The sequence below is a fragment of the Mytilus galloprovincialis genome, chromosome 1, assembly GCF_965363235.1.
Source record: "Mytilus galloprovincialis chromosome 1, xbMytGall1.hap1.1, whole genome shotgun sequence".
Lineage (NCBI taxonomy): Eukaryota > Metazoa > Mollusca > Bivalvia > Mytilida > Mytilidae > Mytilus > Mytilus galloprovincialis.
The window spans coordinates 98,982,349-99,001,478 of NC_134838.1; the positions used below are offsets into that span (position 1 = coordinate 98,982,349).

Below are 19,130 nucleotides of genomic sequence, written 5' to 3' on the forward strand. Positions count from 1 at the left end.
TCGACATCCGTTCTGTCCGGTACGTGTCCGTTTCTCGTACGTTGCATATCCGGTGTGTGTCCGTTAGGCATCTGTTACACGTCCGTTTTATTCGGTCAGTACATCAACGATGTCAATTTTGTCAACGGACAACTTTTATTTTCATCCGTTAGGCGTCCGTTCGTGCTATCCGGTAAGGTGTGACCGAGGCTTAACTGTGTATGTAGATTCTTAATTTTTGGTCCCGTTTTCAAATTGGTCTACATTAAGGTCCAAAGGGTCCAAAATTAAACTTAGTTTGATTTTGAAAAAAATTGAATCCTTGAGGTTCTTTGATATGCTGAATCTAAAAATGTACTTAGATTTTTGATTATTGGCCCAGTTTTCAAGTTGGTCCAAATCGGGTCCAAATTAAACTTTGTTTGATTTCATCAAAAATTGAATAATTGGGGTTCTTTGATATGCCAAATCTTACTGTGTATGTAGATTCTTAATTTTTAGTCCCGTTTTCAAATTGGTCTACATTAAAGTCCAAAGGGTCCAAAATTAAACTAAGTTTGATTTTAACAAAAATTGAATTCTTGAGCTTTTTTGATATGCTGAATCTAAACATGTACTTAGATTTTTGATTATGGGCCCAGTTTTCAAGTTGGTTCAAATCAGGATCCAAAATTATTATATTAAGTATTGTGCAATAGCAAGAAATTTTCAATTGCACAGTATTCAGCAATAGCAAGAAATCTTCAATTGCACAGTATTGTGCAATAGCAAGAAATTTTCAATTGCACACTATTGTGCAATAGCAAGAAATCTTCAATTGCACAGTATTGTGCAATAGCAAATATTTTCAATTGCACAGTATTGCGCAATAGCAAGAAATATCTAATTGCACAATATTGTGCAATAGCAAGAAATTTTCAATTGATTGGAGTTATCTTTCTTTGTCCAGAATAGTAGTTGAATCAACTTAAATTATTGTTTTATACAATATACAATGTATATTCACTTTTACTACCAACTGATAAATTAAAACAATCTTTACCATTCAGTGATAACAAGCACCTTTTGTTACATTTTAATATTTTATGATGTATTTAAATGAGTAGTTATTGTTGCAAACTCCATTAGAAATTGGAATTGAGATCAGTTTTGGAAAAAGGGAAAGGGGGATGTGAAAAAAAAAATGGGGGGGGGGGGGGTCTGGGGGTTAAATTTTTCTCATTTCAGATTTCATAAATGAAAAGAAAATTTCTTCAAACATTTTTTTGAGAGGATTAATATTCAACAGCATAGTGAATTGCTCAAAGGAAAAAAAAGTATTTTAAGTTCATTAGACCACATTCATTCTGTGTCAGAAACCTATGCTGTGTCAACTATTTAATCACAATCCAAATTTAGAGCTTGCCCCAACCGTTCAGGGTTCAACCTCTGCGGTCGTATAAAGCTGCGCCCTGCGGAGCATCTGGTTAAAAATGCAAAGATCCTTTTTACGTAAATAACAAAAAAGATAAGGCTTTGTGTTGAAGGCTGTACTTTGACTTATAATGATTAGATTGAGAATGGAAATAGGGAATAAGTCAAAAGAGACAACAACCGGACCATAGAGCAGACAACAGCCTAAGGCCACCAATGTGTCTTCAAGGCACCAAGAAATTCCCATACCAGGAGGTGGTCCTCAGCTAGCCTCTTAATGAAATTGTGTACTAGTTCAGTGAAAATGGACATCACACTAAATAACAAAACATATAAATGAACTAAAATTAAAAAAACATCAAAATTTAACAAAGGCCAGAGGCTCTTGACTTAGGACATGTTAAAAAATGTGGCGGGGTTAAACATTTTTTGTGAGATTTCAACCCTCCCCCTATACATCTGTTATGAAAAAATATCATATAATGCATTAGTTAATATGTTTCTTTTTCAGCTGGTTGAATGCCCCAGTGGTAGAGACAGGTAAGTTAAACACCATACTAATTTCAGTCATAGAATTTTACAATTTCAACTTCTGTTGTCAAAGACTGACAATCATCTTCACTTATAGTAATTGGAGTTAGAAGCAGGGTGTCTGGAAAAAATATTCAATTTTAACATGTTTTGCAATGTTGTTAAAGAGAGGCATAAAATGAACCACAGAAAATACATTGATAGCAGTTAGAAAACAAGGGGTATGTTATTCACTCATTAAACCATAATTGGGGCATCAAGATAAAGACAAATAGAAACTGGTTGATTTTTTTGTCGCTAATAAGTTTCATAAATGACAGTAATTCATATAGCATTGTAATGCATGGGAGGAATACCTGTGCAACAATGATGCATCTAGATATGTTTTCTGTCTAACTTTAGAAAAGTTTAAAGGATTTTTTTTACTTTCTTTCAGCCAATGCACCAGAAGTTAATAAAAACTGCATAAAAAGACAAGCTCAGTATTATATACCTACAGATTTCAGTGAAATAGAGGGTGTAATTGAATGTATAAATGTTAACTGTACAAGGTAAAGTATTACATGGATTATTTTGTATTTCTTCCCAGTTATGTTGATATGAAAAAAAGATGATAATAAAAATGTAGTTATTAAATTATAACATGTAAAGTTATGAATACATGATCTGATATCTGATATCAAAATGGACAAAATACTTGTGCTTCATATTTCATCAGGTAGAAGACATGGATGTTTCACACCTTGTATATAGATGCCTTATGATACACAAGATTTCATTTGTCATATATCTATTATCCTTGAACTTATTTCCGTGGTTAATCAACCCCCTAATAAAGTTGTGTGAATTTCTGACTCTTGACTCTTGAACTCATTTCATGATTAAGTTTTTATGATAAGGTATTTTCTTAGATGCTATAACTAGGAGGTCAGCTTATTTGATCTTATTTGGTGTATGGAATGATTGTAAGGTGTAATGGTCCATCTGACATGTAACATCTGACCTTGACCTCATTTTCTTTTTTTATTTGTCAATGTACAACATTTTGTGGTATAGTCTGTTTCTCAAATACTTTAAGCAGTGATATCTAGTGTATGGAATGGTTGTAAGGAGTGCTTGTCTGTCTGGCAGGGTTTATCTGACCTTAAGTTTTGAGGTTCAATGAACTCATTATTGGGTAGTATCTTTATGTTTGTTTTCCATATTTATTTTAGGAACTATAAAGCTATAAAACTAAACAACAGCAAACTAAAGAGCAACTTGATGTTTGTGATGGCTGATGTCAAATGTGATGGTTGTTTAGAAGAGAAGAGCGGTGACATAGATCTTCTACAAGAACCAAAAGTTTTTGAAAGTAAGTGGCTAGCAATAATGGGTTATATCTGTTGTAACATTTCAATAGTAAGGGAAATAACCTTTGTGTGTGTATTAATGCCCCATTTATGGGCATTATGTTTTCTGGTCTGTGCGTCCATCCATCCCTCTGTACTGCTTCTGGTTAAAGTTTTTGGTAGAGGTAGTCCAAATCAACTTAAAACTTAGTAAACATGTGCTCTATGATATGATCTTTCTAATTTTAATGCCAAATTAGAGATTTTATCCCATTTTCACGGTCCACTGAACATAGAAAATGATAGTGCAGATGGGGCATCTGTGTACTTGGGACATATTCTTGTTCTTAATGAAAGTGTATTTTGTTGCACACTTTTACTATAATCATAACATTTAACATGAAACAAATCATTTTAGTGGATTTAAAAAAAAAAAATTTTGCCCCTGAAGTTGAAATAGATTTTGGTCAATTGGTATTTCCAAGAATATTATTATACCCCCGCTTTAAAAAAGGGGGGGTATACTGTTTTACCTCTGTCTGTCCGTCCATCAGTCCGTCCGTCAGTCAGTCCGTCCCATGAAACTTTCGTCACATTTTTCTCAGGAACTACACTTCCACCTTTTCTGTAATTTGGTATCAACATTTATATATGTCAGCCATACCGTGTGATTCGTTTTCAGATTCATCACTTGACAACTTCCTGTTTACCGAACACTTGTCTGATTTTACACATGATAGCCAAGTTGAAAATTTTCGTCACATTTTTCTCAGGAACTACAATACAAGGATTTCTGAAATTTGGTTTCAGGATTTATATAAGTCAGCTATACCGTGTGATGCGTTTTCAGATTCATCACTCGACTACTTCCTGTTTACCGAACACTTGTATGATTTTACACATGATAACCAAGTTAAAAATTTTCGTCACATTTTTCTCAGGAACTACAATACAAGGATTTCTGAAATTTGGTTTCAGGATTTTTATAAGTCAGCTATACCGTGTGATGCGTTTTTCAGATTCATCACTCGACAACTTCCTGTTTACCGAACACTTGCATATTTTTACACTATTAATATTATCCACTTGCGACGGGGGTATCATCAGTGAGCAGTAGCTCGCAGTTTCACTTGTTAATTGTAATAAGTTACTTTAAAAAATTAAAATGTGTAAATATTATGTTGTGTTGTATTATAACTGTAAATAAACAAGGTATCATATTCAATCTAGACAATTCAGATCTTTTATTTTGACAGAGGAAAGTGAGCATTTTTGTAATAAACAGGCAAGATACAGAAGGGTGACAGAGCCATGTTATGATTATCATGAAAAGGTTTGTATATGCATATTAAAGCTACATATTTAAAAAATGATGATAATTTTTCAATAGGGTTTTCCGGTTGAAATCAGGTTGTTGATTGGGTTAAAAAGCAGTTGTGTGGGCCAATGGGAAGATCCTATTGTTTCCATGCAAAAATTTATGATCTTTTCAAACAATGCTTTCAAAATTTTTGTGTGTTGCTAATAATGACAAGATAGAGGACAAGTTTGATATTGACTATTATTGATTCATTAGTAAATGGCTCTTTATATTATTTCTGTTCAACAACTTATGAACCTCTCAACCAGTTCTTTTCTAATTATGATAAGTTGTTACTGGTGACAAGATAGAGGTTAAAGGAGTAGGTCCAGTAAGACCCCTTTTTGGCCTCAAAATATAGCAGTTTTACAAAATTGTAAAAATGTAAACTTTTAGTTATTTATTGGACAGTAGAATGCTTTTGCTACATAAATATGGGCCCTTTTTGACGATACAATGCATATATATCGGGTACTAGTGTAACAGTAAATTTGGTCCGGAAGTAAAATCTGTCCGCCAGACTTTTTTTCCTAGGAAATCATGTCCATGATCATAATTTTACTAGGAATGTAAGTCCCAGGACAAATTTCCCTAGGAAAATAAGTCCATAGGTAGCAAAATATGTCTGGCACTTATTTTCCTAGGAAAAATTGTCCTAAGACATTATATTAATAATTTTTATCATATTATAACAATTATTGAAAATGAAAACAGTATCATATTTTTAGTTTAGATTTGAAAGTTTCATTATTTTTTTCCCTTTTGACAATGTTTGAAATAAAGGAAAGTGACGTTATAACCTAGGAATGTTAATGACATGGACATGATGTCCTAGGAAAATAAGTCTGGGGACACAGATTTTAATAAAATATTAATACAAAACTGTATAACCGAAAATTGAAACATAAAATTCATATTGATGTTTTAAAATAAAGGTCATGGATGATTTTACCTAGGAAAATTATTAACATGGACATGATTTCCTAGGAAAATTAGTCTGGGGACATTCATTTCATTGAATTTTTAATGCTCGAGCTCTTGAAAAGAACAATATTTTAAAACATAAAAATTGCATTTCCATGTGAATAATTTGTTTCATTAAAACGTTCCTTTTAAAATACAGGACATGGATAAATTTACCTAGGAATATTAATGACATGGACAAAATTTCCTAGGAAAATTAGTCTGGAAACATAAACTTTATTAAAAGAATTGATACACAGCTCTTTATAACAATATCAAAATATAACATTTTTATTTACCTTTCAAAATAAAGAGCATGTACATTTTTACCTAGGAATATTAATGACATGGACATGATTTCCTAGGAAAATTAGTCTGGGACATACATTTTATTAAAAATATAAATACAAAACTCATAAGTTTCCATTGTTTAAAGGTAAATGATTTGATTCATTAATATATATTTTTCCTATAAAGAGAGTATGGACATTTTTACCTAGGAATATTAATGACATGGACTAGCATTCCTAGGAAAATTAGTCTGAGGACATAAATTACTAACATCAGACAAAAAATACTAGTAAATTTTGTAACCATGGACTTTTTCTACTAGTTATATGTGTCCGCCCAGACATATTTTACCAGGACAAATTTATCTCTTACACTTGCACCATTTTGTCATGCTAAATTACTGAAATCTTCACAATTCTACCATTTTAGTTAAATTTTAGACGATTTTTGTGTAAAACGAAAGTGGCTGCATTCGTGTTCATCCTTAATATTGAAATGTAAGTTGTATTTTATGATAATACCTAACATATATAAAGGTTGAGGATGAACAGGGATGCGGCCACTTTCATTTTTGACAAAAACCATCTGAAAAGTGACATTTTTCAGCATATTTGGTATGTTTTTCATATTTGAGCTTGAATCGGATCGTTTTTAATGACTAAATCAGTGAAAATCTTTCACATAACCTAATTGATTCAAATGAAATAGACACTTAAGTGTTTAAAAAGTGGTCAAAATCTTTGGTCAGATGAACCTGAAATTTGAGGCCAAAATCGGACCTTACCGGACCTACTCCTTTGATATGGACAATTTTTATACGACCGCAAAAATTTTAATTTTTGGTCGTATATTGCTATCACGTTGGCGTCGTCGTCTGCGTCGTCGTTGTCGTCGTCCGAATACTTTTAGTTTTTGCACTCTAACTTAAGTAAAAGTGAATAGAAATCAATGAAATTTTAACACAAGGTTTATGACCACAAAAGGAAGGTTGGGATTGATTTTGGGAGTTTTGGTCCCAACATTTTAGGAATTAGGGGCCAAAAAGAGCCCAAATAAGCATTTTCTTGGTTTTCGCACTATAACTTTAGTTTAAGTAAATAGAAATCTATGAAATTTTGACACAAGGTTTATGACCACAAAAGGAAGGTTGGGATTGATTTTGTGAGTTTTGGTTCCAACAGTTTAGGAATTAAGGGCCAAAAAAGGGCCCAAATAAGCATTATTCTTGGTTTTCGCACAATAACTTTAGTATAAGTAAATAGAAATCAATGAAATTTTAACACAAGGTTTATGACCACAAAAGGAAGGTTGGGATTGATTTTTGGAGTTGAGGTCACAACAGTTTATGAATTAGGGGCCAAAAAGGGGCCCAAATAAGCATTATTTTTGGTTTTTGCACCATAACTTTAGTATAAGTAAATAGAAATCTATGAAATTTAAACACAAGGTTTATGACCATAAAAGGAAGGTTGGGTTTGATTTTTGGAGTTTTGGTCCTAACAGTTTAGGAATAAGGGGCCCAAAGGGTCCAAAATTGAACTTTGTGTGATTTCATCAAAAATTGAATAATTGGGGTTCTTTGATATGCCGAATCTAACTATGTATGTAGATTCTTAATTTTTGGTCCCGTTTTCAAATTGGTCTACATTAAGGTCCAAAGGGTCCAAAATTAAACTTAGTTTGATTTTAACAAAAATTGAATCCTTGGGGTTCTTTGATATGCTGAATTTAAAAATGTACCTAGATTTTTAATTATTGGCCTAGTTTTCAAGTTGGTCCAAATGGGGGTCCAAAATTAAACTTTGTTTGATTTCATCAAAAATTGAATAAATGGGTTCTTTGATATGGCAAATCTAACTGTGTATGTAGATTCTTAATTTTTGGTCCAGTTTTCAAATTGGTCTACATTAAGGTCCAAAGGGTCCAAAATTAAACTAAGTTTGATTTTAACAAAAATTGAATTCTTGAGCTTATTTGATATGCTTTATCTAAACATGTACTTTGATTTTTGATTATGGGCCCAGTTTTCAAGTTGGTCCAAATCAGGATTCCATATCAAGTATTGTGCAATAGCAAGAAATTTTCAATTGCACAGTATTGCACAATAGCAAGAAATATCTAATTGCACAATATTGTGCAATAGCAATTAATTTTCAATTGGAGTTATCTTTCTTTGTATAGAATAGTAGTTGATAATATATGTTGGAAATTTGCCAGACATGACTATGATGTCATTTTCTATTTTTATTTGCCAATAACTTTATGTAAATAACTTCATTGGAAATTTGCCAATATAAAATGTTGCTGATGAAGCTTTTTTTCCTTATCTTATCTAAAATGTTTTTAGATAATGTATGTTGGACATTTGCCAGACATGACTATGATGTCATTTTCTATTTTTATTTGCCAATAACTTCATGTAAATAACTTCATTGGACATTTGCCAATATAAAATGTTGCTGATGAAGTTTTTTTTTTATTGTTTTATACAATAAACAATGTATATTCACTTTTACTACCAACCAATCTTTACCATTCAGTGATAACAAGCACTTTATTTTACATTTTAATATTTTATGATGTATTTAAAAGAGTAGTTATTGTTGCAAACTCCATTAGAAATTTGAATTGATATCAGTTTTGGAAAAAGGGAAACGGGGATGTGAAAAAAAAGGGGGGGGGGGGGGGGTTTCTTCAAACATTTTTTTGAGAGGATTAATATTCAACAGCATAGTGAATTGCTCAAAGGCAAAAAAAAACTTTTAAGTTCATTAGACCACATTCATTCTGTGTCAGAAACCTATGCTGTGTCAACTATTTAATTTTAGATTTAAAAAGTTTGAAGAAGAAATCTTTAATTGATTTGTAAAATCTTGACATTTGTTTTGTGTAAAAAAAACCCCATGTAATGTCAAAAATTTGATCACAATCCAAATTCAGAGCTGTATCACGCTTGAATGTTTTGTCCATACTTGCCCCAACTGTTCAGGGTTCGACCTCTGTGGTCGTATAAAGCTGCACCCTGCGGAGCACCTGGTTAAAGTTGGCACAAATTATTCCAACACTTCTTTTTTTTAGTTATTTGTGCAGTTTTAGGAATTAAGAAATATTTGGCACCAATGATCTTAGATTAGTCTATCATTGATTTATCTGACATTATATTGAAACTACATATACAAAATTGGTTAAAATGCATAAATTAAGAAAAAAATTATATTTTAGAATGAGTAAGCTGTCAATATTTTCTGTTAATGTATGTAATTTTTGTTTTGTAGGAAGAAAGTGATTGTAGTGGACCATTATCTACGCCAGTGTCAGTAGCAGTCATTGTCATAGCAACAATTGTAACTGTTTTGTGCACATGGATTAGATGATAGAAGCATGACTTGATTAACAATTAAATACATGTAAATGCCGCTTAAAATAAGATTCCGCAATTAATGGGGGATTATTCGAGAGAGAAAATGACAGAAATGTGCTGAAAAAAATACCGCTGTAATCATGTGTACATATATCATTGATAGTGTTTAAAATTGCCAAGATCATTATACATTATATCATCTATCCATGTTGTTTTGTTTTTTCATACAGTATGTTTTTGTATGATAAATCTAGTGCTGTAGGAAAATTGTGGTTCCTCAATTAGGATACTTTGCAGAAGCATTAAATAAGTTTTTACCAAATTATAAGAGAACAGCATTTTAGAAATTACTTCATTAAGGATCAAATGTTTTTTTCATATTAAAAAGTGTATATGTTATGGTGTTCTTGAAGATTATAAGATGTTCTATACATTGAAATAAAGGATAATTGTTCCAACCAATTTTGAGACAAGAGTGCCGCTTGATCCAATGCAAAACATAACATATGAGATTACTTCCCTTTCTTTTTGGTCATTCATACTTACATACAGCAGTATTGAAGTAAGACAGGTCACATACAAAATAATATCTAGCTTGGCATAGATAAATAACTGTGTTGATAAAAAATATAATAATTACTTCATGGTTTTGTGTAAAACAGACATGCTTGCATCATATCATACGAGTAATTACCTTATTATACAATGTTGAAAATAAAGATTCTGAAAATAAGTTTGCATAACTGCTTCAATGTGATGCTATCTTAAAAGAAATTTCATTAAATCTTGTAGATTGTGTTCTGGGGTGTAATACAAAATTTCTGGAAACATGAGGGTATTTCGAAGTTCATTGTTTACTAGGATGCCATATGAAATTTGTGGGGGAGACAACTGATAAAGCTAATTTATCAAACTTCTGAGTATTTTTTTGTGCCAAACTTTTGTATGTACATTGATTTGAATCCTATGTAATAAAAAGATAAAAGTTTCAGATATAGAAAATATAATAACTTAAAAATGATTATATGTTTAAATGATTTGATATATCATATAACAGCTTCATTGACAGTGTAAAACAAATACATTTTATTTGTTATACATATACTTCTTGAGGATTGAGATAGGAGAAAAAATCTCTTAATTTTGAAGTGAATGGTAATGGTGTATAAATTTTTTGTGTATTATTTATGACCCTACAATAATTCCAAATAACATTCCCTGATATTTATACATAAGGTATTATAGATATTGTTTTTTATTTGGAATGTTTCATGTGTGATTAACGAATGTTGTGTGATATTTTAGTATGTAATTGTGTACTATACTTAAAACTCAAAGCCGAAGAACAGCATGTTTATTAACATATATATTATATGAAAAGGTTATTAAAGGGTTGAATTGAGTTTTGCATATTTGTCTTTCCATAATGGCACATTAATCAAATATTGTATATAAGAGTTCTATACATGTTTATTGTATGTTTCTATCTTTTGTGTGGTTTTACAAGAAATCATTACATAATGCTATGGTGGGATTTATTTTTACAGTTAAAAGTTTTTACATGTTTGAATATTCCCTTAAAAAACTGATTTAAAAGAAAAAAAATAATGACATAAAAAATTTGATAGAATTTAAAATAATCCAATGTGAGGAGAGGGTATTATTTTGTATTAAATTGACCCTTAATTCAAAAGTATTTTAAATATTCTCAAGATTCATAATTATATTACAAATTTTGAATCTGATATTTGATAAAACATAACAGTTTGGGTTAGGGTAAAAATCTTTTATTTTTATGGATCAATCAGTCATGAAATAGCAGTTAATTCATTAAGATGGAAAAGTACAAATAATCTTTGTTTTGTTATACTTTTAAATGTGAGAAATACACAACCTTTATTCTAAAAGGTATCGAAGTATCTTGCTGTCATCCATTTGCTGCCAAAGTGTTATTATTATAAATAACATATATACATGCTTCATTGTGTAAATGTATTCAAATTGTCCCTGAATTTAGCTTTTTTTTTGCTTTAATATGACTAATTTCTGTTATAACAATACTATTATGATGCTCAAGTCAAATAGTGTCATCAAGCCAAAACTAATATATTTTTTTAAGCAGTTTCTACTATGATTGCTGTTATGAAATTCTTTGGATTTAAACCTTTATTCGCAATAAACATAATCTTCTTCACCAGTAATTTATTGTGAATTCATTTATTTTTGTGGATTTGAGATAAATTGTATTTTCATAGATATTTGATTTCGTAGAAGTGCCAAAGTCTCCAACTTGCATATAAAAATATGTACTTCGTTGAACATTTTGATTTATAATTTTCCTTCGCAAAAGAAATCCTTCAAAATTGGTATTCCGCAAAATATTATGAATCTACAGTACAGTTATCCCTTGTATGTGTGCATCAGTAATTGTTGTGATGTTCCTTATTAAATTTTTAGGTAAGAGTTTTATTCTTACCTTTGACCAAATTATACATGATGCTCTAGAGATTGTTTGTATTGGAATTCATTTATACTTAAATGATTGTTGTGCATTAGTGAATTTTAAGTTTTCCCCCGTTGGAGAATGTATTGCCCTGTTGAAGAAAAAAAATTACCGGTTTGATATTGCAATAAGTAAGACTATTAAGTGTGTCAACTGTTAATATAAACATTATTGAGATATATTTTTGTTTGGTTGTGACCTTGTTGTGTATAGATATTATTTTTTTGCTACAATCCTTCTTGTCTTTCTTGTTTTATGTGCCTTTTACATCTCATATTGTGCAATACTTTCTTTTTTATAATTAAAGTTTAAAAAAAAATAGCTTTAAATTTGGAGTGTTCAAATTTTGATACATCCAGTTGAAATCTGATAAAGCTCCCCTTGATGGAATGAATTAACTAGTATTTAAAATTGACTGACTTTTAAAAGTACTTGGCGTAAATCATGACAATATTTCTACAACTACAGGTTTTAGTATCAATCTATTTTATTTCATTTCATCATTCCTCTTGACTTTGTAAAGATTTTGATCATATTTAAGATCGGGTACATTTCTTTCATTGTAAAACATGTAGTCCCAGTTATATATTTGTTTATATTTTCTTTATTTTCCTCATTGGTTGTTTTATTAGTTTACACATTTTGAGTTATATTTGCAATATGTTTTTGAATATATATCCAGCATAATATCAGGCCTTTATAACTTTGTAAACAATATTATTGAATTTATTTTATACTGTACAATCAATGTTAAATAGTTTTCCCATTATAATTTGTGTTCAGTGCATATATATAAGCATTAATAGAAATCCAGACAACCTTTACATGTACTCTGTATAAGACTTAAGACTATCAAATTCTATTTCTTCTGCACTGAAAAGCCTTGGTTCCAGTCAGATAAGAACTACATTTGTGCATATTGTGGTTTAGCTAATTTTTGTTTCTTATTTCATTATTATTCTTTTTTATTAATTGTGTCTCAATCAGTTGGATTATTTCTTATTGACAAGTTGGATATATGTGGTATGTTAACAGTCTATAGTATTTTTTGAAACCTTAAAAATGTAGAAATCCAAATTTTATTTTTTCCCTTTCCTACATATTTTTTTTTTTACAGAATTAAACTATTTTGAATATGATAACAAATTATTTTAGATTTCTTTTTAAAGCCCTTATTTTTCTGGACTCGAAAGTATTTTTCTACATATTTGATATAAGTAGATGTACTCAAAATGTACCTCTGGACTTGTCAGCACGTTTAATTACAGTTAAAACTTATATGTGTATATATATTGTTGGTATGTGAATCTCCAGACATGTTGTGAATTATTTTTCCTTGAATCTCATTAGATGTATTAATATGAATCCTTATTTATTTCTAGTCAATGTAGGGTTGTTGATTTTTAAAACTTTAAGACAATATCATTTGTTTACTTTTTATTAATAAAACCATGAGATATTCTTTGTACTTTGTTGTTATTAATCTTTATAAAGTAGATTACAAATCTCCAACTTGGGTTTTCAACAAAGCACACACAACTTAATGTGGTTTTGTTTAGAAACAATGCAAAGTACCAAATTTCTCTTAGCAACCAACCTTGCCCAAAGCAATAAAGTTATTATAAACATAAGTCTCATTGGTTGTGAGTGAAAGTGAGTGTTTTTGTCTACTGGCAAATTTCACATGCATATGCAGATGAGAACATGTAATTATGAATATTTTACTAATACAGGGTAACAGTACACAGGAAGACATTACTCTTCTCAGACACATTAGCCGGATTGTGCAAAATAGTCATGCTCTTAATCTTACGTGTCATGATTAGCAGAGAAGTAGTTTAAACCAATTTCAAAAATATGGTTTGGCATGACAGGGAGGATAGAAAATCAGCACCTCATGAGCTCTAGGTGAGCACTCAACCATGATGCAGTCCTTAGAATTTAGGTATAAAACCAAAGATTTCATACCATAAGAGCAAGCAGGAAAACTTGAAAATCTAATTTATGTAACCAACCCTTAGTTAACCCAGATCCCTGAAACTTCACATAATGATTATACACTTTCTAGTATGGAATTGTTTCAGGAAGTATTTTTAAAAACTTGAAGAAAAAAAGTTATGAAGAATGCATAATATAATTTTTTCTAGCTCCTAGACTAGGGATAACCTTAAGGACTAAACATATGGGTACTAAAGTAATTTTTCAACACAGTTAACAAAAGATGGCAGCATTTTGGTTTGAAACCAAGATCCAGGAAAATTCATGAAGATATTAAAGTTATGGCAACCATGTTGGCAATTGTCAGGAGCAAAAGACACACACTCTATGCTAGATACCATACAGTTCATTCTGTTTGATTAAAATTGATCAAGTGATTTTAAAGGACGGAAAAAGGTGATGACAATAGCTCACCTGGCCCATATGACAATAGTTCATGCAGCCCATATGGCCAGGTGAGCTAATAAAATGAGTTGTGGGATTGGTAAGGTGAGCTAATAAAATGAGATGTGGGATAAAAGTCGAGTCTGAGACCAGAAAACCATAGACAAAACAACCATTAGACATTTAGAGGGCAATGTCTTCTTCAAGACAGTTGTCTAAAAATTATGTTGAGAACTAATAAAACTTCTAGAGTCTAAAAGTTATGTGAACTGCTGAACCATGAAGACAAGGACAATGGACTTATGCCCTATTAAGACTTCTGTTTATGAATCAAATTTTTCAGCCAAAATATAAAGCTTTTTTTATACAAAAAGTTAACACCACTACATGATAAGCATGACTATGTCTCACATTCTTGCACATTCATTGAAGGCAAGAAAATATGCCTCAGACTAAATAAAACCAGGTGCTCTGCAGGGCACAGCGGTATACAACCCCAGTGGTTGAACCCTGAACAGTTGGGGCAAATTTGATCACAATATTCAAGCTTGATTTTGTCTGAATTTGGATTGTGATCAAATTTTTTACATAATATAGGTTTTTGTCACAAAATTAATGTGGTCAAAGATCTAACAAATCTAACTTAATCCCAGCCTCTCCTTTGTTATATGGTACATTGTGGTACAATTTCAGAGAGATCCATACAATTACACACAAGTTAGTCTTGCAACTAGAAAAATGCTTGTTTCGACCCCTTTTTGGCCCTTAATTCCTAAACTTTGGCCCCATAACCCCTTAAATGAATCCAAACCTTCTACTTGTGGTTTTAAACATTGCGGTATAATTTCAGAGCAATTGAAATACTTCTACACAAGTTATTATCCTGAAACTAGAAAAATGCTTGTTTTGGGCCCCTAATTCCTAATAGGTTGGGACCTTGGTCCCCAAAATCAATCCCAAGCTTCCTTTAGTGGTATTGAACCTACTGAAAAAATTTCATGAAGATCTATTCACTTCAACTTAAGTTATTATCTGGAAATCAATGTGTCTTCGGACGACGACATCATACCATTATACGATCCCAAAATTATTTTTAGGTCGTATAAAAAAGAGTGCACACTGAAATGACTTGCCTGCCTTACATACTGTGGTTGGATTTATTTAAAAAGTTTGTTATTTGAAGGGTTGATTACAAGTGTCACATAAACTTACCATTAACAATCGTCAATTATTCCATACACTAAATATAGTTAACTTTTTGCTTATAGTATCTGTGATACAGAATTGACCTCTTAAACTTAACCTTGATCACTGATCCATGAAATGAGATCAAGGTCCGGTGAATCCTGTCTAACAGGCATGAACACCTGTCAAGGATCCCATATCCTATAACTTATTAGTCCCCTAATGACGAAGTCAATGAAACTTTAGGTTTGCACTCTTTCTGTGTCTCTGTCCATAGGTTAGTCCAGCAAAACAGTTTTCCACACTTTTTTTCTTCCTGCTTGAAGATATTGATTTGATATTTGGTATATTGTTTTATCATGACAGGTTTAATACAGATCAAGTTCTAATTTTATTCTGGTCTCATGATTTTGTGCAGAGTTATGGTCCTTTGAATTAGAAATCCACTAAAACAGTAAATTTTCTACACTTTTAATTGTCATTCTTGAAGAAATTGATTTGATAATTGGTATATAGTTTTTTCATGACAAGTTACAGTTCAAGTTTGAATTTTGTTCTGGTCTGATAGTTTTGTGCAGAGTTATGGCTCTTGAACTAGAAAATTCACTGAAATAATCAGTTTTCTGCCTTTTTTTCCCCGTCATGCTAGGAGATATTGATTTGATATTTGTTTCATGTATATAGTTTACACCACGACAAAATATAATTCAAGTAACAATTTTGTTCCAATACAATGAATTTTTTACCAATAGGGGACTATTACTGCATGTCAATACTCACAGAATGCTTGTTAAAAGTGAGTTATTCACATGACAAAAAAAATTCAAGAAATTAAAGCAGTGGCTTAATCATTAAAATGAGGTCAAGGACAATAAACATATGACAGACAGAAACTTTGTAACACAAAACACCTGCAAACAAGGTATGAAGCACCAAGGTCGTCATTCTTTGGAAATATATAAAAGTGTATGCCATCATCGCCAGAGAAAAATGAGACACTGTAATTCTTATTGTTTATTTCTGATTATTGTTATGAATTTTGTTTATACATAATTCATTATTATATAAATCAACTCATTCCCATACCATTTAAGTACAATATCAAGTATATGTAATATACACTATTATATAAAATATATTACTTTACAAACAACTCACTTGTAAAATGCCTTTCATGATAAATGTGTATTTTGTCTATCACAACTACTCTTATCCCACACCAGTAAAATATACAAAATAAACATGCATTAAAATGAATAGACTAGATACAAATCTGTACATAATGGGGAAATAAAAATAAAAATAAAATGATTAAATCATGATTTATGTACAACACACCTGTAAACCTGACCGTTTTCCACATGATATAAGTCTAAGAATCTAAATATATACAATATACACCAAATGGCGTTTAAGATATATCACACCTAGTTCGATACAAATTGAAAGAGTGTACATTTAACTTAGTGCTAAGTGTGTCTTACAGCTTTAGTAAAGCCTCTAAGAATCTGATAATTTTCCCCTAATACTGGTTATGGGTATGTTACCTTGTACTGTTGCACATCAGGCAGATTTTTAATATAACAATAGATTGGCCAGTAGGCTGATCCTTAGGGTTCTCTTAAATTTCATAAGAAATAAAATAGCACCTGTATATCAATCATATCTACATCACAACTAGATTTGTGGATATTGAACCACTTATAATACCAAAAGTATGAATGGAAGGAGACAACAGGGTAATTGTTACAACCTAACAACAAAAAATCACAAAAATAATCACTATGTCAAAATGTGGTCTTTATTGCTATTTTATACTTAAAACACATTCATTCTGATCAGGTTTACATTTTGTAATGTCTTAAATGGATATGAATGAACACACAACTCATGAGTAAATAAATATACAACCAAAACAAATCATTCAAAACTTAATGAGATTAATAATAAAATGTCCATCCTTTGGTTAGTACTGGCTAAGATATTGCAAATTTCTTATCATGATTATGGTGCAGTCAGTGCCAAACAGTTTGAGGGTTTGACCGATCGAAAAAGAAAATTGAATTTTCTACAATATATTCAACCAAAAAATCCTAAAAATTCTTTCCGAGTCTGACAGAAAGATTTTTTGTCTGACATTTTGTCAGTCAGACAGAGTTTGGCATACACTAATTGTTGATTCAATTATTTGATGAAATCTAATTCCGTTGCTTAAGATTTGATTTCTTGCTCTTCTTTTTATTCAATATATTTCTATGTTTGTATAGTTCATTGGACTTCTTTATATCTTGAAAGTTTCTCGAAATATTTTTTCTCTTTCATAATACGTGTTTATCACTGCTAATTCTATGAATCTTAATATTTTCTGATTTTTTTCTACATTTGAAGGATGCTAATTATTGTTATCTAAATTAGTTAATGTTTTGAACTCTACCCATGTGTGAATGCTTGAACACAACATAGATGTGTGTACAGGTTTCAGTACCATAAACTGGTTTTCTAAAACATTAATTTTTATCTCAATACAATGACAGGTCTTCTAAAATATTAAATGAGGTCATTGTTTGGTATCTTAAATATTGAATAAAGGGATTGCTAAACAATATTACACATGAATTTTTTTATAAATACATGCACAAAAATGAAATAACCATAATTCATGAAAAAACATTGTACATGTTAAAATCAATTAGACCTCAAATAATATTTTTATATATAAAACCTACTTTAAACTTTGTATCATGAAAGCACTTGTTATAACAGGAGGGAATAAAATCAATATGATTTTAAAACACACACATTAAAATACAAATAGTTTGAAAATCACACATTTGTATTCCTATAATAAGGTCATTTATTCAAATTTGTAACTTAAGAATGCAATAATAACTTTCACATTAAAAAATATAATAATGCTCATTCTACACTGTATGAATGCATATATATATCATGTAACAATTAAATATCACCATTGGACATTTTCAAATGATGTTTTAGGTGGGAATTTCTAAAGATTCAGACTATTGTACACATGTTAGAAGAACACAAATGCCCTAGCCTGTAGAAGACACAGTAAATCTGTGACAAGTAGGTCATTTGAAATGAAAGTAAAACTAAATGTAAATCTGTAACTCATCACTATCACCTTACAATCCAACTCAATAACAACAAGCATAAAGAAATTAAAACAGTGGTTTGGTTAACAAATGATGGACATTGGTAATGCTATACAACCTGACCACTCATTGGCATTGTTATTATTAGAAAATTCAAAGATAATTTCTATTCAGAGTTTTCATTCTCAATTCATTTCAATCACCTTGTATTAGCAAAACCAGTATTTCACGATGATAAACCACTGGTTCAACAACTACAACAAATTCCTATCATATCATAAGGGTCATACTGTATTTGTATTCTTATTGAAATAAATCCACAAATTAAAAAGATGATTAAACTAGAGGCTCTAATTAAGAGCCTGTGTCGCTCACCTTGGTCTATGTGAATATTCAACAAAGGACACAGATGGATTCATGACAAAATTGTTTTGGTGATGGCGATGTGTTTGTAGATCTTACTTTACTGAACATTCTTGCTGCTTACAATTATCTCTATCTATAATGATTGGCCCAGTAGTTTCAGTGGAAAATGTTAGTAAAATTTACAAAGTTTATGAAAATTGTTAAAAATTGACTATGAAGGACAATAACTCCTTAGGGGGTCAATTGACCATTTCAATCATGTTCACTTATTTGTAAATCTTACTTTGCTGAACATTATTGCTGTTTACAGTTTATCTCTATCTATAAAATTATTCAAGATAATAACCAA

At 30.7% G+C, this 19,130-nt stretch overlaps 1 protein-coding gene across 6 annotated transcripts in view; it reads left to right on the top strand.

Moving 5' to 3' along the window:
* Positions 1–13,196, top strand: part of LOC143046881 (voltage-dependent calcium channel subunit alpha-2/delta-2-like) — a 56,903-nt gene extending 43,707 nt beyond the window's left edge. For all 6 annotated transcript variants that reach the window (XM_076219941.1, XM_076219947.1, XM_076219951.1 and 3 more), the window contains 5 exons: positions 1,904–1,932; positions 2,360–2,474; positions 3,138–3,277; positions 4,511–4,587; positions 9,144–13,196. In XM_076219941.1, coding sequence (XP_076076056.1) covers positions 1,904–1,932; positions 2,360–2,474; positions 3,138–3,277; positions 4,511–4,587; positions 9,144–9,242 — 460 coding nt within the window. In that variant the 3' untranslated portion in view covers positions 9,243–13,196. The remainder of the gene's footprint in view (positions 1–1,903; positions 1,933–2,359; positions 2,475–3,137; positions 3,278–4,510; positions 4,588–9,143) is intronic.
* The last annotated feature ends 5,934 nt before the right edge of the window (positions 13,197–19,130 follow it).